General features: G+C 42.5%; 2 protein-coding genes across 25 annotated transcripts in view; one reads left to right on the forward strand and one right to left on the reverse strand.

Annotated features, from left to right (window-relative positions):
* LOC309617372 (zinc finger protein 30-like) overlaps positions 1 to 22,207 on the forward strand; it is a 46,082-nt gene that overhangs the window by 14,924 nt on the left and 8,951 nt on the right. For 4 of the 21 annotated variants that reach the window (XR_014237965.1, XR_014237974.1, XR_014237979.1 and 1 more), the window contains exon 5: positions 2 to 825. Coding sequence is in view for 3 of the 21 variants with exons in the window: in XM_082369584.1 (XP_082225710.1) it covers positions 17,715 to 17,749; positions 17,866 to 17,913 (83 nt within the window). In the remaining 18 variants the exon portion in view is untranslated. Of the gene's footprint in view, position 1; positions 826 to 874; positions 2,742 to 8,278; positions 8,312 to 12,812; positions 13,245 to 14,309; positions 14,458 to 17,537; positions 17,621 to 17,714; positions 20,641 to 22,207 lie in introns of those variants that run through there. The other 17 variants (XR_014237958.1, XR_014237959.1, XR_014237960.1 and 14 more) reach the window with 14 other exon arrangements.
* On the reverse strand, positions 8,375 to 21,094 carry ZNF792 (zinc finger protein 792). 4 transcript variants are annotated; one of them, XM_082369579.1, is made up of 4 exons: positions 20,647 to 21,094; positions 13,239 to 13,365; positions 12,218 to 12,340; positions 8,375 to 11,583 (listed from the first exon to the last, which is right to left on the reverse strand). In XM_082369579.1, exons 1-4 carry the CDS (start codon positions 20,677 to 20,679, stop codon positions 9,959 to 9,961), a joined length of 1,908 nt encoding a protein of 635 aa, XP_082225705.1. In that variant the 5' UTR covers positions 20,680 to 21,094; the 3' UTR covers positions 8,375 to 9,958. The 4 variants fall into 4 exon arrangements, with proteins under 4 accessions (XP_082225705.1, XP_082225707.1, XP_082225706.1 ...); XM_082369581.1 differs by lacking the exon at positions 13,239 to 13,365 and having other exon boundaries at positions 20,647 to 21,093; XM_082369580.1 differs by lacking the exons at positions 13,239 to 13,365; positions 20,647 to 21,094 and adding an exon at positions 15,991 to 17,531.

Here is a 22,207-nt window from a genome sequence, read left to right on the forward strand (position 1 = left end):
GTGCATTCTCTTGCTCCTGGACCACTTGCTTTATTTGAGAGTATCCATCATGATCATTCCTATGGAGACCCATGTGGCAAGGAACTGAAGCTTCCTGTCAACAGAAAAGACCTTGGAATTGAATCTTGCAGCCTCAGGCAAGTCTTCAGAGACTACAACCCCAGTAGACAGCTTGCCTGCAGTTTCATAGCAGATATTGAACTCTAACTGCTCCCAGATTAATGTAATTTTTCTGAAAAAAATGTAAACAAATATGTAGTGACAGACAGCAGATCAGTGGTTTCCTGCAGATGGATGAGTACAGAGGGAGAGATTACAAAGGGCCCAAGAAAAACCTTTAATTTCATAGGTATAAACATGTATCAAATTGTACATGTTAAATATGTGTAGTTTAGACTTGAGTAAGGCTGGGTTTTTTTAAGCTAAGAGATACTCAAAACTCATCATTCATTATTTTACTACGTTTTACTATTATCTATGCTTTAAGGTTATTTATATTTAATGTATCCATGTATGGTAGAAACAGAATATGATGGTGTGCTACTACACATCTTGCCCTAATTTCACATTCACAGACATCATGTTGTAGCTTGAAATTGACTGTGTGGTAAACACTACAACTCAGAGCTTGATTTATTGTTTCATGTGAAGTTTTCAGAAAGTAGAGAGTATGTTAATAATTCAGATTAAACTTAAGGGTGTATTGTGTCTGTCATTTTCCATTGGGAACAGCACAGAATTGCAAGGAAATATTCTTTCAGTACTCAAAAAATTTTACCCAAAAAAAAAAAAAAAAAAAAATTTTACCCTATTAAGCAAATAAATTACTGACGTCATTGATAAATGACTGACATTCTAACAAATTTCTTTGCAGTTTCAACGTATTCCTGTTAATGAAAATAGAAATATCAACCAATGTTCATTTTAACAATAGGCAAAAGATATGAATGGACATTTCACCAAAGAAGATATATGGGTGGCAAATAAACACATAAAAAATGCTCAAAATTATGAGTCATTACAGAAATTCAAGGTAAAACCACAATGAGATTCTACTACAACATGCCTATTAGAATAGCAAACATTAAAAACACTGATTATAGCAGTTGCTGGTGAACATGTGGAAGAACTGGAACTCTTATTCAGTGCTGTGTGAAACACATATGGTATAGCCGCTTTAAAACACAATTTAGCAGTTTGCAAAATTTTTAAATATTCACCTGCCCTGTGACAAAGGCATTGCACTTCTACATATTAACACAAGAGAAATAAAAGCGTAGGCCCATATGAAAACGTGTACATTCATGGTCATAGTAGCTTAATTTGTAATAGCCAAAAGCCTGTATGTCATTTAACAGAAGAAAGTGTTTAAAAATTGCAGTGCATTTGATTAAGGAATCTGGGAGGATGGTAGAGCAGGAAGAACCAGGAACTTGTCTCCCCAACTAGACAACAATTGTACTGACAAAATGTATCTCATATACCTATTTTGGAACTCTGGGGTCTGTTCAAAGGCTTACAACTTCCAGAGGAAAGCTTAAGACAGTAAATTGCAGTTAATTTTGGTCAATTTCAGCCCTTAGCACTGTAACAGCTACCCATCCCCCACACACTTGCCCTGTGGCTGGCAGTTCTGCATGTGTCCCTGGAGCAGCTTGCACGCAGTTGGTGGGAACCTGGGTGAAACCCTGCTCTTTAAATATTGAGGACTTGTGCTGTGATCTATTGCTGCTTCTGACTGCAGAGGTGAAGACACAGAAGTGAGCAACCATTTGTGTAAATGTCATCGCATTGTTGCAAGCCCCTCCCTCTCCAGTTGAAGCGACTTCCAGGGGATTTGCACCAGCACATATTCCCCCCTTCATTTTTCTCTTTTCTCCTTTTGGAAGCCAGATTTTTAGGGCTAAGACATTTCAAAGCAATCACATATACAGGGGAATTTGGAAAGTCATGACACATGTAAAGGCACAAGCTCAGAAAAGACCTGAGAAGACCTTAAGTTTACACCTCAGGTTGATCACCAGCAGAGACAGTCTACAACAATTAAAAAATTTTTTTAAATAAAAATGGCAAACCTTGCAGGGCAGAAATTGAGACACAGATGTAGAGAAAAAAACGTATGGACACCAAGGGGGGAAAGCGGCGGGGGGGTGGGTGTGGTGGTGTGATGAATTGGGTGATTGGGATTGACATGTATACACTGATGTGTATAAAATTGATGACTAATAAGAACCTGCTGTATAAAAAAATAAATTTAAAAAAAGAGGCAAACCTTGGGGAAGGTGAAGAATCTGATTTCCAAAGTTACCACATTATTAGATTCAAATGTCTAGTGTTCAACAAAAAATTACAAGCCATACAAAGAAGCAGGAAAGCACGGCCCATTCAAGGGGGAAAAAAAGAAATCACCAGAAACTGTCTCTTAAAAAGACCTGATGGCAGATCTACTAGACAGAGACTTTAAAACAACTGTCTTGTCGATAATCAAAGAACTAAAGACATGGAGAAAGTAAAGAAAATGATGTATGAACAAAATGGAAATATCACAAAAGATATAGAAAGCATGAAAAGAAACCAAAAAGAAATTCTGGAGCTAAAATTACCATAACTGGGGGAAAAAAAGAAAAAAAAACTGCCAGAGTGATTCAAAAGAAGATCTGAGAAGACAGAAGAATCAAGACAGGGAAATTGAAAAAGAAAAAGAAAAAGACTGAAGAAAAGTGAACAGAATGTAAGGTACCTCTGGAACACCTTCAAAAGGAACAACATGCACGTTGTGGGAGTCCCAGAAGAAGAAGAAAGGGGAAGAGAGATAGCTTGAAGAATTGATGACTGAAAACTTCCCAAATTTGATGAAAGATATGAATATAAACATCCCAGAGGCTCAATGAACTCCAAGAATGAACTCAGAGACCCAAATCAAAGCACATCACAATCAAACTGTCAAAACACAGAGACAAAGAATCTTTAAAGAAATGAGAGAGAAGTGACTTGTCACATTCAAAAGATACTCGATAAAATTACCCACAGATTTTTCACCAGAAGCCTTGGAAGCCAGAAGGCAATGGGTATGTTATGTTCAAAGTGCTGAAGGAAAAAATGTTAAACAAGAATCCTATATCTGGCAAAATTGTCTTTCAAATGGGAGGGAAGAATTAAGAAATTCCCAGATAAACAAAAGCTAAGGAAGTTTGTTACCACCAGACCTGCCCAGCAAGAAATGCTGAAAGGAGTCCTTCATGTTGAAATAAAGGACATTAGACTAACTCAAAGCTGTATGAAGGGATAAAGATCTCTGGTAAAGGTACATACACTGGGCATTTTTTAAAACTACTATTATTGTAACTTTGATTTATAACTCCATTTTTAAATTTCTACATTATTTGAGAAACTAATGCATTAAAAAACAATTATTCTGTGTTTCTGGATATACAGTGTATAAAGATGTAATTTTGTGACATCAGTAACTGAAAGGGTTGGAGATGGAACTGTATAGGAGAAGAGTTTTTGTATGTTATTGAAGTTAGGCTGGTATAAATTCAAATTATAGTGTTATAATTTTAGGATGGTAACCACATGATAACTACAAAGAAGATAGCTATAGAATATACACAAAAGGAAATGGGAAGGGAATTAAAATATTTCACGTTAAAAAATCAAAAACAAAAGAAGACAGTAATACAGGAAATGGGGGACAAAAAAAGCTATAAGGAATATAGAAAATGAATAGCAAATGACAGAAGTAAATCCTTCCTTATCAGTAATGACTTTAAATGTAAATGGATTAAACTCTCCAATCAAAGACAGAGATTGACAGAGTGGATTTTTAAAAAATGACCCAACTAGGGCTTTCCTGGTGGTGCAGTGGTTAAGAATCCGCCTGCCAATGCAGGGGACACGGGTTCAAGCCCTGGTCTGGGAAGATCCCACATGAGGTGGAGCAACTAAGCCCGTACACCACAACTACTGAGCCTTCGCTCTAGAGCCCGTGAGCCACAACTACTGAGCCTGTGAGCCACAACTACTGAAGCACACGTGCCTAGAGCCCATGCTTGGCAACAAGAGAAGCCACTGCAATGAGAAGCCCACGCACCACAACGAAGAGTAGCCCCCGCTCACTGCAACTAGAGAAACCCTGCGCGCAGCAACAAAGACCCAACGCAGCCAAAAATAAATAAATAAATAAATAAATAAATAAATAAATAAATAAATAAATAAATAAAAAGATAAAAATAAAAATGACCCAACTATATGCTGACTGCAGAGACTAACTTTAGATCCAAAGACACAAGTAGGTTGGGAGTGAAAGGATGGAAAAACATATTCCATGCAAATAACTAAAGAGAGTGAGGAGGTTGGCTACACTAATAGCAGACAAAGTAGACTTTAAAAAAAAAAAAGTTACAAGAACCAAAGGACATTTCATATAGCAATAAAAGGTTCTACACAGCAAGAAGATATAACAATTATAAACATTTATGCATGTAATAACAGACCAAGAAATTATATAAAGCAAAAACTGACAGAATTAAGAGAGTAAATAGACAGTTCTACAGTAATATTTGGAGACTTTAATACTCTCCTCTAAATAATGGATTGAACAACCAGACAAAAAAAATCAATAAGGAAACAGAAGACTTGACAACACAATAAATCAATTAGATCTAACAGAAATGTACGTAATACTGTACTCGACAACAGCAGAAAACACATTCTTCTCAAGTGCGCATGGGACGTCTCCATAATAGACCATGTTATGCCACAAATTAAGGCTTAATTGATTTTAAAAGATAGATATTACACAAAGTATCTTCTCCAACCTCAACCAGATGAAGATAGAAATTGATAATAAAAGGCAAACTGAAAAATTCACAAATTTGTGGAAATTAAACAACATACCCTAAACAGTCAATGGAACAAAGAAGAAATCACAGAGAATATTAGAAAATAATTAGAGATGAAAGAAAACAAAACACACAGCACACCTAGAAAAACAATAGAGAAAATTCAACGAGTCCAGAAGATCGTTCTTAAAAAAAGATTAACAAAATTGACAAACCTTTAGCTAGAATGACTAAAGAAGACATAAATTGCTAAAAAAAAAAAAAAATTGAAGTGGAAACATTACAACTGATTCTACAGAAATAAAAAGGATTACAAGAGTACTATGAACAAGTGTATGCAAGAAAAGTGGATAACCTAGATGAAATAGACAAATTCCTGGAAACACAAAATCTATCAGGACAGAGCCATGAAGAAAGAGAATATCTGAATAAAACTGTAACTACTAAGCAAAATGAATGAGGGAATTCAATGAATTTATTTATTTGAATGAGTGATCAAAAACCTCCCAACAACAAAGCTATGGACCTGAAGGCTTTATTGGTGAATTTTACCAAACATTTAAGGAAGAATTAACATTAATCCTTGTCAAAATTTTCCAAAAACTTGAAGGATAACACATTAATTCATTTGCCTTGATATCAAAGCCAGAAAAAGATACTATAAGAAAAGTTAGATCTATATCCCTTATGAATAGTGATGCAAATATCCTTAGCAAAATACTAGCAGACAGAATTCAGCAGCATACTAAAAGGACTAAACACTGTGTTCAAGTGGGATTTATTTATTCCTGGAATGCAAGGATCATTCAACATATGAAAATCATCTAACACCACATTAACAGGATAAAGGGAGAAAAACAACTTGATCATCTCAATTGCTGCAGAAAAAGCATTTGACAAAATTCAACACTTTCAAAATAAAAACACTCAACAAATTAGGAATAGAAGGAAACTACCTCAACATAATAAAAGCCATGTATAAAAACCCCACAGCTAATATCATATTCAATGGTGAAGAACTAACAGCTTTTCAATCAGGAATAAGGAAAGAATGCCCACTCTTGCCATTTCTATTCAACATAGTACTGGAAGTTCTAGCCAGAGCAATTAGGCAAGAAAAAGAAATAAAAGGCATCCAAATTGGAGAAGAATAAGTAAAATTATCTTTGTTCACAGATGAAATAATCTTAAATCTAGAAAACCCTCAAGACTCCACAAAATTACTATTAGAACTAATAAATTAACTCAACAAAGTAGGATACAAAACCAACACAGAAAAATCAGTTGCATTTCTATATACGAACAATGAACAATCTGAGTAGAAAATTATGAAAACAGTTCCTTTTACAACAGCACCAATAAGAATAAAACACTTAGGAAGTAACTTAAACAAGGAAGTAAAAACTTTATTTTAAAACCATAAAACATTACTGAAAAAAATTAAATAAGACATAAATAAGTAGAAACATATCCCACATTCATGGATTAGATGACTGAGTGTTAAGATGTTGATTCTACCCAAAGCAATCTAAAGATTTCATGGAATCCCTACCAAAATCCCAGTAATTTTTTTTTTTTTTTTGCAGAAACAAAAATCTATGCTAAAATTCATATGGATTCTCAAAGGACCCTGAATAGCTAAAACAATCTTTTTTTTTTTTTTTTTTGATTTGTGGCTGTGTTGGGTCTTTGTTTCTGTGCGAGGGCTTTCTCTAGTTGTGGCAAGTGGGGACCACTCTTCACCGCGGTGTGCGGGCCTCTCATTATCGTGGCCTCTCTTGTTGTGGAGCACGGGCTCCAGACGCGCAGGCTCAGTAATTGTGGCTCACGGGCCTAGTTGCTCCGCGGCATGTGGGATCTTCCCAGACCAGGGCTCGAACCTGTGTGCCCTGCATTGGCAGGCAGATTCTCAACCACTGCACCACCAGGGAAGCCCAGCTAAAACAATCTTGATAAAGAAGATCAATATTGCAGGACTCACATTTTCCAATTTCAAAACTTACTACAAAGCCACATTAATGTAAATAGTGAGGTATTGACATAAAGAAAAAAGCATAGACCAATGGAATAGAATAGAGTCCAGAAATAAACCCTCCCATATATTGTCAAATAATTTTTGACAAAATCAATCAATGGGAAAACTGAATATCCACCTGCAAAAGAATGAAGCTGGACCCTTACCTAACACCTTACACAAAAATTAACTCAAAATAGATCAAAGACCTGAATGTAAGATGCAAAACTATAAAACTCTTAGAAGAAAACATTGGAAAATCTTCATAACATTGGATTTGGCAATGATTTGCTGGATATGATACCAAAGGCACAGGCAACAAAAAAGAAAAAAAAAACTGGACCTCATGAAAATTTCAAACTTTTGTGTATCAAAGGACACTATCAACATAGTAAAAAGGCAACCCACAGAATGGGAGAAATTATCTGCAAATCACAAACCTAATAAGAGATTAATATCCAGTATATATAGAGAATTTCTAAAACTCAGCAACATCAAAACACAAACAATCCAATTCAAAAATGGAGAAAGGACCTGAATAGACATTTTCCTAAAGAAGATATACAAATGACCAGTAAGCACATGAAACAATAGTTACCATCATGAATCATTACAGAAATACAAATCAAAACAACGAGATACCACTTCATACTCATCAGGATAGATACTATCCAAAACAAACAAACAAGCAAACAAAAAACAGAAAAACAAGTGTTAGTGAGGATGTGGAAAAATTAGAACCCTTGCTGAAAATGTAAAATGGTATGGCCACTGTGGGAAACACAATTTTTTTTCCTCAAAAAATTAAAAATATAATTACTATATGATCCAGTAATTCCACTTGCAGGTATATACCCAAAAGAATAGAAAGCAGAGTTTCAAAGAGATATTCGTACACCCAAGTTCACAGCAGCATTAGTTACAATAACCAAAAGGAGAAAATAAATCAAGTATCCATTGAGGGATGAATGAATAAGCAAAATATGACATATACATACAATGGCATATTATTTAGCTTAAAAAGTAATGTAATTCTGACACGTGTTATAACATGGATGAAACTTGAGGACATTATGCTAAGTGAAATAAGCCAGTCACAAAAAGACAAATAATATATAGCTCCATTTATATGAGATAACTAGAGTAGTCAAATTCCATTACAGAGAGTAGAATATTGGTTTTCAGGGGCTTGGGGAAGGGGGAAATACGGAGTTATTGTTTAATGGGTATAGCTTCAGTTTTGCAAAATGTAAAGAACTCTGGAGATGAATAATGGTGATAGTTGCACAATATGACTGTACTTAATACCGCTGAACCGTACACCTAACAATGGTTAAGACAGTAAATTTTATGTTGTGTATTTTACAAGATATTTTTTAATTTAAAAAAAAGCATAAAAACTGTGGTATTCATTCAACAGAGCACTACTCAGCAGTAAAAGGAATGAACTACTCATACACACAGAATGGATGATTCTCAAGATGATTATGCTATATGAAAGAAAACAGACCAAAAATAGAGTATAAATACTTTATGATTCCAATCGTATAAAATTCTAGGAAAAGCAAACAAATCTATAGTGAAAAAAAGGTAAATCAATGGTTTCCTTGGCATGTAGGTAATGGTTCCCTGGGGAAGGCGAGGAGGGATAGTAAAGGGGCATGAGGTAGCTTTGTGGGTGATGGATAAGTTCGTTATCATAATTGTGTTGTTGGTTCCCTGAGTGTATACATATTTTAAAACTTATCAAAGTGTACACATTAAATACATACAGCCAATTATTGCATGAAAATTATATCTCAACAAAGCATTAAAAGAAATTGTTGCACATAAAAATCTGATCTCCTACTCATTTTGGAAAACTAGAAGATTTGGCAACCCCACGTTGACTCTACTACCTCTCTCCTCATGTGTTGGCAGCAGAGATGGCTGGCTATGTCACAAATGCCTCATCCCTGGTGTACAGGATCTACCTTCTCTTAGTCCCCATTTTCCTGCCAACACAGCAATGGCTTTGACATGAATAATGCAGAGAGCCTGCAGTATTCCACAAAACCTTGAGATAATTTGCTCTGCCGGTGACCTTAGTCATAAGGACAGAGGTCTGGAGGTCCTGAGAACTTCTGCAAATCCTGAATCCTGCACAGTCACATTTAAGGGAACATTTGTGGATGCACTTTTAGAACAGGTACATTCCCTCTAGTTTGCCAACTGGACCCAGTAAGTCTTACAGTAGGTGACATATACTGGAACATTAGACATCAAGGGCATATAACTCCTTGGCAGGGGCCAGGTAAACAGTGTCTACTCAACAGTGCTAAGGAATAGGAGGCATCCCCAGTAAACAAGGGGCCCAACTCATGCTGCTTCCAGATGCACTGGAGGTTGCACAGCCTCCCCTTCCTCAGAGTAATCTCTGATTCACAAAAATTCATGCCATTCAGACCACAACATTAGGCCCACAAAGCCCTACAAGCTTCCCTAGGATGCCTTGGGTAGCAACACAAATGAGGCCAAATCTGGACTGAAAACTGCGCTCTGCCATCCTGCTCTTCCCTGAGGCAATAAATTTGGAGACCCCTTTGGTTTGGTAGACCTTAATTCTGTTCTCAACCCACTCCACAGTTATCAGAACACAGGAGATTAAAGGTGGCTTTATCAATAAGGCTCTTATCACCCAAACCAGAGCAATGTAAAGTAAATAGTTGTTAAGGTGGGTAATGTGGAAGCTGGATGAATCCATCACAAGCATCATACAAGATCAACAAATGTCCTTGGAAAAGGGAAACCTCTGCAAGCTGCCAGTAGGACCCAGCTCAGGTCTTCATGGCCAAAGATGGGTCATGTCCACAGCTAAACCAGTCACAGGGGGAGGGAATGACATCTTCCCATGGCCTCAGGCTATTCATGATTCCCTCTTGGAAAGAGGAAACAGAGGCCTGTCTTCCGTGAGCACAGGAAAGTGGCTGATGCACACTCTGGACACCTGCCAGTGGGTAGAACTGAGATGACTTCTACGACAGACATTAGCAGTGAGAAAAACTCTGGCAAAGTTTGTGGTCAGAAAATGCAACCTTGCTCCAGAAAGCTTCCAATGTATCTAGCATCCATTGGGAATCTCTCCAGCATAGATATTTGGATGAACAAGGTTCAACTTCTGGCTGACAGCTCCCTCATAAAGACCACTCTCAGAGTTAATCTCTAGTGGGTGCTGTCGTGCTGAAGAAGGAGGGTGCACATTCTCTGAACTCCTTTCTCTAGTGTGAATTTTCTGATGCCGGATGAGGGTAGACCTTTGGCTGAAGGCTTTTTCACATTCATTGCACTTATATGGCTTATCTGGTTTGTGAACTTTCTGGTGCTGCCTCAGATTAGAACTTTGCCTGAAGGTTTTCCCACATTCAAGGCACTCATAAGGCCGCTCACCAGTGTGAAGTCTCCGATGGTTATTGAAGCTGGAGCGTTGGCTAAAGAATTTCCCGCATTCAGGGCACTGATAAGGCCGTTCACCAGTGTGAAGTCTCCGATGGCTATTGAGGCTGGAGCTTTGGCTAAACAGTTTCCCACATTCACTGCACTCATAAGGCCGTTCACCAGTGTGAACTCGCTGATGTTTCATGAGGTCAGAGCTTCGGCTAAAGGCTTTCCCGCAAACGCTGCACCCATAGGGTCGTTCACCAGTATGCACTATCTGATGTTGAACAAGTCCATCAAAGTGGCTAAAGAATTTTCCACATTCATTGCACTTATAAGGTTTTTCTCCAGTGTGAACTCTCCAATGTTTAATTAGGCTGGAGTTGCAGTTGAAGGATTTCCCACACTCGCTGCACTCATGAGCACTTTTACCTGTATGAACCCTCTTATGATGAATGAGGTTGGAACGTTGGCTAAAGAATTTCCCACATTCACTGCACTCATAAGGCTTTTCTCCAGTGTGCACCCTCTTATGTTGAATAAGATTGGAGCTTCGGCTAAAGAATTTCCCACATTCGCTGCACACATGAGGGCTTTCACCAGTGTGAACTCTCTGATGTTTGATGAGACTGGACTGCTGGCTAAAGAATGTCCCACATTCACCACACTCATAAGGCTTTCCTCGATTGTGATCTCTCTGGTGTTGAAAGAGGCCAGCGGCGTAGCTGAAGAATATCCCACATTTGCTGCACTCATAAGGCCTTTCTCCAGTGTGGGTTCTCTGCTGAACAAGTGAGGATTTGTCACTGAGAGCGTTCTGAAATTCACTGCACTTCTTACCGCATTGCATAGTGGGAAAATCCGCCACGCCTTCGGAGCTCTGGTGTGGCTCCACTACACGGGGAGTGACCTGGTGCTGGAGAAAACCACATCTGGGCACAAAGGCCTTCCCACCCTCCCTCAGTGTGAAAGGTTTCTTTGATGTGTCATCTCTGCAGCTCTTCACAAGCGAGGCGCTGCCTTTGTTCCTTGCAATAGGCTTGTCCACGTTCTGCTGCATCTGTGGTTGCTGAAGGTTGGCATTGAACTTGAACTCTCTCCTGTATGCCTCACACACATGTGGTTTCTGCCTGGGATGTGTTGCCTGGTGTTCAGCCGGGTGCACAATGTCTTTCAGGTGTAGGCCACACAGGTCACAGGGGTAGCCCTTCTGGGTGGATGGAACCACCTTGGGATTCATGTCCTGTGACACTTCTACAGAAACACTAAGCTCAGCAGGTGACTCCTCACCCTCTGTTCCATGGCAAAAATCTGAAAGTAGAAAAATGCTGATGACATTCATATTAATTTTCATAGAAGAAAACAACCCAATCACAAATGCAAGTCTGATCCAGGAATGAGTCCATGGGATTATTGGCAAGATGAGAGGCCTGAGGTCAGGATAAGGAATGGTCGTCTCTGCTGTGCTGTGCCTGGTAAGGTCACGAAATAGGGGAGGGCTTACCAGGAGCAAGGACACAAAGATGTGCACAGTATCAGGTGGAAAGGCAAGTCTCCTCACTTCTCTACAAAGGCTTTTCAGGGGAGCCCTGGCTGCTGGTAACCCATGAGGACTGTGCAGAAGGATGTGTCCAGGGCCAGGAAAATCTGATTGCAACTGGCTAGCTGGTGTTCAAGGACTATAAGAGGAAATGTGTACATCTCATGACATATTAAGTGCAGGTCCACATTGGAGAGTGCTGCAGAGGGAGCTGTGGAAACAGTGACACAGCCAGGGGCCCCAAGTCAAAGCAGAAATGACAAGTAGGCAATGTGTCAAGAACAGGAAAGGAAAGGTAGAAGAGATATAAGGCTTTGGCACGAAAACAACGATGAACACGAGAAAAGTGGCAGGTATGATTTGAAGACAGTAGTGATGTCACATGCTCCCCCATCTCTCACTTACCTGAGCCAGGCCCTCTATATGCCCCTCTTGCCATGGCTGACGTCATGTCAACTTGGTCAGGCACCCAGGGCTCTGCCCCCATCTCCAGCTGGGCAACTACATGAGACCTGAAGGATGTAAGTCCTAAGGGGAAGACAGGACAGGTAAGGGGCCAGCACTTGCCCTGGTGAACTACCCCACAACAGACCACAGGAAAGAAAACAAAATATTACAAAAGGAACACACAAGGGAGATCTAGCAGGAACATCTCAGTGGTCATGGCAATTAGTAACCACCAGTGCCTAGAATTCCTGGCAGTCAGGCCTTAGGAAATGTTAGTTAAAGGAAAAGAGCAGAACAGAACTGTCATAGATCTGGACGATCACCCAGGCGGGCAGTGGCCAAGTCAGATGCGATCCACTGGGCTGACTGCAAGACTCTTCCTTCTGGGACCCTTCCCCACAAGGCTTCAGGGCAGCAGGTGTTGGGGCTGCTTGGGGAGAGCGTGGGACCCTGCACACAACTCAGCTCTGGAACCCACGGCCCATATACCAGAAAGGGGGGAAGGGGGACTTCCCTGGTGGCACAGTGGTTAAGGATCCGCCTGCCAGTGCAGGGGACACGGGTTCGAGCCCTGGTCCGGGAAGATCCCACGGAGCAACTAAGCCCGTGCGCCACAACTACTGAGCCTGCGCTCTAGAGCCCGTGAGCCACAACGACTGAGCCCATGTGCCACAACTACGGAAGCCTGCATGCCTAGAGCCCGTGCTCCTCAACAAGAGAAGCCACTGCAAGAAGCCCGCACACCTCAATGAAGAGTAGCCTCCGCTCTCCGCAACTAAGGAAAGCCCGCACGCAGCAACAAAGACCCAACGCAGCCAAAAATAAATAAATAAAATAAATAAATTTATTTTTAAAAAAAAGGTGCGGGGGAAGGAAGCAGTGCCCACAGTCCGGCTGTGGGAAGGAAAGAGCCCCTTCTTGGGAAAAGAGGATGGGCAGAGATGAGCTGAGGACACCTGGGTGGGTGTAAAAGCCTTACCCAGTGAGGCTATCAGTGCAAAGTTCTCCAGCATCACATCACAGTACAGAAGTCTCTGAGCCTCATCAAGGAGTCCCCATTCCTCCTGGGAGAAGTAAATGGTCACGTCCTCAAAGGTCACACAGTCCTGCCATGATGGGGACAGTTCATTCCATGATCAGCTTCTCTCCTCAGGACTCCCTGTCTATCCCCTGTTCACCCTCCTCCCCAGCTTCCCAACTCAGAGGAGATCCCAGGCCCTGGTTCCATGCCTTCTATGACTGCTTTTTCAGCCCACAGCAATGCCAGCAATGCTCTGGGCCTGAAGTGCAGGGCCCCTAGTGTCGCCGATGTCATGCCTTCCAGATACAAACAAACATGGGCTCAATCTTCTCCGTAATCCCCAGTACCAGGGCCCTGGGGGCAACAGCTCACATGCCCTCCCCACATGCATATCACTCTTTGGACTGTACATTTCCTCAAACCCTGGACCTCACCACTGCATCCCCATTGTTGCTGTACCCCCTCTCCATCCCAGCCCACATCATAGCCATCTCCATGCGCTGTCACTCTTTACATGGTATTGCTGGGGCTCAGGGTAGGCCACCCCAAAATGTGCCTCAATGTCATATTGATTATTTTGAATTAAATTTACTTAGGAAACGGCCAGCACAAGGGGGACACTCCTTTCTGTCTCCCTAAAAGCAAGAAATGAATCTCTCATGTAAAAGTAAATGAATGTCTCATGTAAAAGGGTGTCTTTCTACCTCAAGGAGGTAGAAAGACACCCTTATCAACAAAGATAGGGATTTCGGGGCCAAGAAGCCTATATAAACAAACTTTGTTACTTCTTTAATTTACTACCCGAAGCCCAAACTCTGTTTAGATTTTTCACTAATTGGGTACCCAAAACCTAAGTTTCTTTGTCTAGTCAATTCCTTACAAATTTATTGTTTTTTTTGTCCAAAAAGTAGAAAAGCTGCCTGCTTTGGCCACTTCTTAGGTCCCATTTCTATGAGACCTCCATGCACAGGAATTAAAATTTGTTTCCTTTTCACCTATTAATCTGTCTTGTGTCAATCTGATTATTAGTCCAGCCACAAAAATCTCAAAAGAGGGGTAGAGGGGGACATTTCCCCCTTCGCAACAGTTGGTGAGCCAGGCAGGAGGCCGGCTGGAGCCTGCTTCCCGCCCTGAGGATGCTGTAGATCCGGGGGCATCTGACAAAGACTGCAGAAGGTAAGATTTCTTACCAAGTCGGCCTCCCGGGTCTCTGCCTGCAAGTTCTGGTGGGAGGGAAAGTGGTGAGACTCCCTTTTCTCTGTCTCTAAATTTAGATTAGCAGGAGAAAATATTTGTGGAGCTGGTTAGTTCCTTGGATTTTTTAGTGACTTGGGAATCCTTATCCTTCACTTCCCAGAGATGGTCACTGTTTTTCTCTGTCTCTGTCGTGTTGCTTGTCACGAGGAAGAACCAGAGGGCAGAACACAGGCATAGGCCCTATGAACCTGCTGTTCAAGCCAGCCTCACCCACTGGTGAATTAGCAGTTCTCACCAGACCGGCATCTGTTTCAACAAACTTTGCTGGGTTCTTTTTATTTATTTATTTATTTTTGCTGCGTTGTGTCTTTGCTGCTGTGTGTGGTGGCTTCTCTTGGCATGGGCTCTAGGCGCGCAGGCTTCAGTAGTTGTGGCGCACGGGCTTAGTTGCTCCGTGGCATGTGGGATCTTCCTGGACCAGGAATCAAACCCTTGTCCCCTACATTGGCAGGCAGATTCTTAACCACTGCGCCACCAGGGAAGTCCTGCTCTGGGTTCTTTATTAAAAAAAAAAAAAAAAAAAAAGATGAGGTTTTTCCTTCCATCTTGTTTTATGTCCTCAGAGCTTGGCTTTGTGTCCAGTGAGAATACTGTCTCTGGTCTCTGCCATCCAGAAGGTGCATTTACTGGGGTGAATCTGGGGGCCAAGCTCTTTGTCCGGCCATACCAGCTCTCAGGGGACTTTGTCATAAGGCGTCCCAGTCCATAAGGGGCCTCTGTCATCGCAACCTTTACTGGTTTTTAGTGCTGGAAAAGTCCCATTCCAGTAGTGCCTGCCGGATACCATAAATTATTGGTTTTATGGCTGGAGGCGCCCCACATTTTTGTGGGACACTGGAGACACCATTTTCCCTACACCATTCTTACTACCTGTAGCAACAAAGGGGTTCTACCTTCTTAGACTGATTCTGGGAGTGGGCTTTTTGGATCTTGTGAGGGCTATATACTCTTCTTGTGAGATGCCTCTTGCATCTTTGGTTAAGCCATAATAAAACATTGATCTCAGTCACTATGTGAAAATATAAGATCCTACTCGTCAATGGCCAGATGATAGATCCTTTAAATTGGCTATATTTAAAAGGAAAAAACAATTGAGAGCTCTCATAATAAACAGCTGTCATATTGGTCCTTATGGGAGGATCAAATGCTCTATAAAAAGAAAAAAAAAAAAGTATAACGACTACTCTTAGAGAATCTCTTATTAAGATAAAAAAAAAAACAGAAATTAGACTTAAAACAAAAATCCAACATAAATTCTCCTTAAAAATCACCCCATCTTCTCAGCAATTTCCCAGGCTCTCCTACAAATAATCAGAAAATAAATGGGCTGGAGGCCAATATTTAAGCGTTAATAGAAACAACTGTCTTTGTCTTACAAAACTCTATAAAACCAGAAGTACAACTCTAGAAACAGGTCAAAGCCCACTGAACTTTACTCGTCCCAAGGTCTCACCTAGTCCTCTCAAAATGCTTGCCGATATTATAGTAGATCAGGATATTGGCGCAAACTTGTCCTGTACTTAAGAAAAACATTTAGTAATAATTACCCTAAGACCTATGATAATAGACAAGTATACTCCAAAACATGTTTTCTTTCTCTGTCCCTTCAAGTTATAAGTCATGTATTTGAATATAAACACAGCCCACAGAGCCTGAGCCTGAGCCCGGACTAATTCAATCAGTAAAACCTGAAATTAAAGGAAAAAAGAGAGAGAGGCTTTTTCAAACACCCACTGTTAAAAGGACTTTCTTGCTCAAACTCTAATAAGTCACAGCCTCCCTAGAATTGCTTGTCAAGGGCAAATACAGATCTTAAAAGTCTTCTACACAAATAATAAAAGACTAGCTAGCTGAGCAAATAATCTAATTCATTCCAACTGTTACTGATAAACTAGTGAGTTTTCTATTGTACCTGATTCATGGCTAAAGTTTTAAAATGAGAACTATGAGATCTCTGGTTGAGTTTATCTATATGTCCATATGTGTATGTTACCTCTGGATGGCATTGCCAAAATTAATCTGTAAAAGAGCTCTATTTAATTGGCTTAAATAAACAAGACTTTTTTTATATAAAAAGTCTCAAATATGTAATAAAAAATAACCCAAACGTTTTTCATAATCTTTAGGAAATAAAAGCTACTTGTTGGTTAAATTAATACAGGTATATCTTCAGAGTTAGCATTAAATGTAATGTAGATAAACAACCTTTGTTCTACCTGAGTGTACTAGTCAAACGGGCTAATGTTGTCTCTGTTGCAGTTTGTCAGCAAACAAACAAACAAGATCATGACTAACTGCTTTAATGTCTCATGAAAAGTTCCAGCAAAGCAGATTCAGAATAGCCTATATGGCTAAGCCCTATTCTTGCTGGACTTGTATAAATAATCAGGCCGAGTTTATGGAATCTAGACTTACTCTGCAAACAAATTCGTCTTAATTTGGCTATCTTTGGTAGAAATTAGAGTGATTTTAGAGAATAAAATTGTTTCAATAGAAACTATAATGCACACTTGTATATATGATTCTAGTGCTATTAGTTTTCATTGAGGTTTTGTTATTTACCTGAAAACTGGACTGGATCCTGAATTTTTCTAGTTTCCTCCAATATCTGGCTACAACTCTTTAATGTTTCCAATTTTCTCTCACCCTTCTGAGTTGGAATCACTGAGAACTAAAACTGAGTTTGGAATCATTGCGTTGGAATCATTGAGAACTAAAATTGCCCTTTTCCTGAAGCCCTGCAAATTGAAGCTAAACGACTTGATAAACTTCAGAGAAATTGCCACCACGGCTCATATTTAAACCATCCTCGTGCCTTTTACTGTATGAGCCACTCAGAAAGTTTTCCTGAACACCTGGTGACATCAGAGACATTTCAAACTGCAAAAGATGCTTCAACCCTGACATCTCGAAATCTTCTTGACTGACTGCATCCTGGTCTATAAACTGGTTTATAATCTGCTCCGATCATTAACCTTTGTTTTTCTTTTGATTCCCTAGAAATGTCTCTTATTAAATACCTGATTGCTTGCACCTAGGCCTAGCTTTGGGAGCCCCCCTGCATCACTGCCTCCTAAGATAAGGTATAACTGTTTAACTGAACTAACCTGTTCTCAGAACTAAGAAACTGGTTCAATGAACTGTAGGACTCCACTAACCCAGTCTCTCTCTCCACAGAGGACGATTCAGAGGGGGGAACTGTCAGACCCGAGGTAGGCCTCCCCTAAATGTTTCTCAATGGCATATTGATTATTTCGAATTAAAGTTACTGAAGAAACAGCCAACACAAGGGACACTCTGGCCCTCCTTTCTGTCTCCCTGAAAACAGGAAATAAATTTCTCACGTAAAAAGTGCACTCCCTGCATCTGGACATAAAGAACATCCTTATTTAGGACTCCGCGCTCCCAATGCAGGGGGCCCGGGTTCCATCCCTGGTCAGGGAACTAGATCCTGCATGCCGCAACTAAGAGCCCGCATGCAGCAACTAAGACCCAGCGCAGCCAAATAAATAAATAAGTAAACATTAAAAAAAAAAAAAAAAGAACACCCTTATTGCCAAAGATAGGGAATTTGGGCCAAGAAACCTATGTAAATAAAACCCTGTTACTTCTTTAATTTACTACCTGAAGCCTGAACTTTGTTTAGCTTCTTCACTAATTGGGCACCCAAAACCTGTTTCTTTGTCCAGTCAGTTCCTCACAAATGTATTGTTTCCTTGTCTAATAAGTATAAAAGCTGCCTGCTTTGGCCACTTTTTAGGTCGCATTTCTGTGAGACCTTCATGTGCATTAAAATTTGTTTTTCTCCTGTTAATATTACTTTTATTATTAGTCCAGCCACAAGAACTCAAAGGAGGGGTAGAGGAGGAAGCTGCCCCCTCCCTGACAGTCCGGAGAATTCTTGGCAAATACAGCCATGATCCCATCCTGCCCCCAGACCTTCTGTGGCTCCCACTGCCAAGGGCAACATCCACCCTTGATGTGAAGGCCTCTCCACCTGGCCCCGTTCCTGCCTTCAATCCAAGCCACCCAGGACTACATCAGACGCCCTTGGCCCTTTTCTTCTGTCCCTTCATCAATCACTCATTCAAAAGCCAACCTCTCCGGTCCTCCTACCCCCCACCCACCAGGGTCTAATGGCTCTCTCATCTTGCCCCATTTGCCCCTGAATTGATTCCCCAGCCTGACTGAAAATCCCCGGGCCCCCTCAAGGGTCCACAGAGCCCTGGTGAGAACGAAGATGGCTGAATGAGCACCAGCCCAGGCCTCACTGAAAAACGACCTCCAATACTACGAAGCCTCAGCCCCCCTTCTCGTATCTATGCCCCCAGGAAAATTTGGCCACCTGCCAGACCCACTTTTCCCTACACACAGCCCCCTGCCCAACTACCACCATAAACATAACTCTCCCTCATCTGTCTTTATGATGCCAAACAAGCCAGCAAGATACCCCGTTCTCATTTCTAAGGCCCCCCCTCCCCATTCCCCCTAACATCACTGCCACCATGACCTGAAGTTTCACCCTCCTAAATCCGACACACCCTTGCCCACACACCAGACGCCATATCTTGGTTGTTTCTTTTTTTGTTTTCTTTCTCTTTTTTTTTCTGGCCATGCCGCATGGCTTGTGGGATCTTAGTTCCCTGACCAAGGATCGAACCCGGCCCCCCCTGCAGTGGAAGCGTGGAGTCTTAACCACTGGACTTCCAGGGAAGTCCCTCGATGTTTCTAACTGTGAAAATAAAGACCAACCAAATGAGAACAGCAAAGGCTAATTACCCTGAGTTTGCTATAGAAACAGAGTCAACCGCTTATGTTCTGGCACAGACTCAGAGGCAGGCAGAGGAGTGGGAAAGCTTTGTAAGTGGAAAAAAAAGGAAGGCTTCAGGTGTGCCCTGTTGGCATGGGGAAGCTGTAGGCAGGCTAACTAGGAGCAGGGCATCCTATGTGATTGGTTAGGGGTGCATATTTGGCTTTCTCTGGTTGGTCCTATGTTGGAAGTAGGAACAAAAATTAGAGGAGTTGTCAGCTATTAAGTCCTGGTCTTTTGGGGCCAATTGTTACAGAAGTTATTGTTTAACTTTCTGGATTGTCACTAGAGATAGCAATCTGGCTTCCTGCAAGTCTAAACTTTCAGCAGGATGGCTTCCTGGGTTGTTTATTGTAGATAAGAGGGTTGGTTGCCTGGGCAGATTGCTGCAGGTTGTGGGTCAGAGTTCTATTTTATATATAGTCCGTCAATTGTCCCTTTGTATATTTGGTGTCTCATAACCTAAACTAAGCCTCCCCAGAACACCATAACTGTGTGTCTAGCTGCTCAACCTTCAACTTCACTCAGGGGTCCCTGGAACATCAGAGTTCAACATGGCCAAAACCTAACTGCTTCTGTTTCCACTGAAAATTCCTCCTACAACCAACTTCCCCTTCTCAGTTGATGGTTCATCCATCCTTCCAGCTGCTAAAACCAAAAACCATCACGTCACCTCTTTTCTTTGTCAGCCTGCACATCAGAAAATCTGGTCAGACTAGCTTAAAAGACACACCTAGAAGAATCCAGTCCCTCCTTCGGCCTCCAGCCACCTGCCCTAGTCACATGGGCTGCAATATTGCACCAGCCTTGCTCTCCCCACCTTCACCCTCAGCCTGCAGTCAGTTTTCCACTCAGCATCCATAGGACCCTGCTAAGACCTAAGTCAGATCATCTTCCTCTTCTGCTCTAAACCTTCTGTGGCTCCCAACACTCTCAGTAGAGAGCCCCAGCTCCCCAACACGCCATTCCAGGGCTGACTTCAGCCCACCTGCTCTCTGAACACTCCCAGTTCAATCAGGCATTTGCACGTGCTGGTTCCCGTGCCAAGGAAACCCTTTCCCACCTCATCCCACTAGAGTTTAGAAATAGGAACTGCCCTCTAGAATCTCTGGCCTGGATTCAGGACCCTAGGCTGGGAGGGACTGCTCCCCTTCTCAAACCCTCGGAGACCCGGGACTGAAAAGCAGAAAGATGAAAAAGACGTGAAGTTGTAGGGCATCGCCCATCTTTGATACCCCGGCGCCGGGCACGTGAGGGTGGGGGGCTGAGCGGCTGAGGGCCTGAAGCCCATCCACTCACCTTCGCCTGGTCCATCAGCGCCGCCGCCGCCATCGCAGCCCGTGGACGCAGGGGCCCTAAGAGGCGGGCGACCGAGGCGGGTGTCGCGGGCTCAGCCTAGCACCGCCTCGCCTTGCCCGGGGCGAGGTGGCACTTCAGTCTCCCCGGGGTCAAGGGCACCCAGAGCCCGATGCCGCCTCTGGGGCCGCGGAGAGCGCGCGGCCCGGCGGGACCCTGGCGGACACCGCGTCCCAGGGGCTCACGACTAGTTCAAAGGCGCGGAGGAGGGTCCTGGCCTCCCTATCCTTCCCCTCCCGCTCCCGAAAACCAGCTGGGAAGAGCGGTACTGGCCCAGCCCCGGGCCCACGGCTCGGGGCGCACCGGCCCGGGGAAATGACTTGCTGCCCTGAAACGCAGGAAGTTCCGGCCCCCACCTCCTCGGCCCTAAGAAACGACACTCTCCGGGGCTGTCATTGGCCCAGCGCCAGCCGGTGACGCACCGGCACAGCCTCCTGGATCGTGTTTTCTGTCCTGCATCCGGCCAGGCTGGTCGGGGGCGGCGGGGGAGAGGCGGGAGGGAGGCAGGCGGGGCAGGAGAGCGGACCTTGCTGGTTGACGTTGGCCGGGCTGCACCGCGAGGTGCACCTCCTTAAGGGGCTGTCCCCAGGCCTCTGGGGCCAAGTCCCGCCCGCCCTCAGAGGTCTGTAATATGAGACCCACTGGTACCTGTGTGGGCGTAGCTGGCCCCTTTACCTCTCAGGCTCCCGGGGACCCTGATTCACATGGAAAAATGAAGCTAGTATCTAATTTACGGGTTCTTTGTGTACTAACGTTAAATGTTGCTCTAATTCAGTGCGTCTCAAACCCGTAACGTCAGCATCACCTGGGAATTTGTTTAAAGTGCAACTTCTCGGGCACTAACCTAAACCTAGACACTTAGAAATCATCCTGGGGGTGGGACCCAGCCTTCTGTGTGTCAACAAACCTTACGGGGGACTCCAGTTTAAGGAAAACGGACTGTCATTAACATTCAGTAAATAAAATGGGGGAAATAACACTACATATCTTAAGGTAGGTAACAGGGCCTGGCACATAGTTCCTGCATAGCTAAGGAGTAATTTCAGTGGGCCCAGACTTGCATCTTCCCATGCATAGAAAGACACTGAAATCATTAACTTAAGATGTCTGGGGACTTCCCTGGTAGTCCAGTGGCTAAGGTTCTGTGCTCCCAATGCAGGGGCCCCGGATTCCATCCCTGGTCAGAGAACTAGATCCCACATGCTGCCTCTAAAAGATCCTGCATGCCGCAACTAAGGCCTGGCGCAGCCAAATAAATAAATAAATATTTGTTTTAAAAAAAGATGTCTTTTCTTTGTGATTAGCAGTAATCTTTTGATGTTTGACTACTATTTTTTTTTTTTCAGTAAAAATTTGTGTATATCTTGGCTCCTCCATTACCTCTATCTGAGAGGCCGCCCTCCCGGGCTATAGTCCTCGGGAATGCCCCAAATATAACATAATTCTTAAATTTTAAGTGGTGCATTTTTTTTCAGTCGACACCCCAAGCTCATTTACATGGTCC

The sequence above is a fragment of the Balaenoptera borealis genome, assembly GCF_965194805.1.
Source record: "Balaenoptera borealis genome assembly, chromosome: 19".
Lineage (NCBI taxonomy): Eukaryota > Metazoa > Chordata > Mammalia > Artiodactyla > Balaenopteridae > Balaenoptera > Balaenoptera borealis.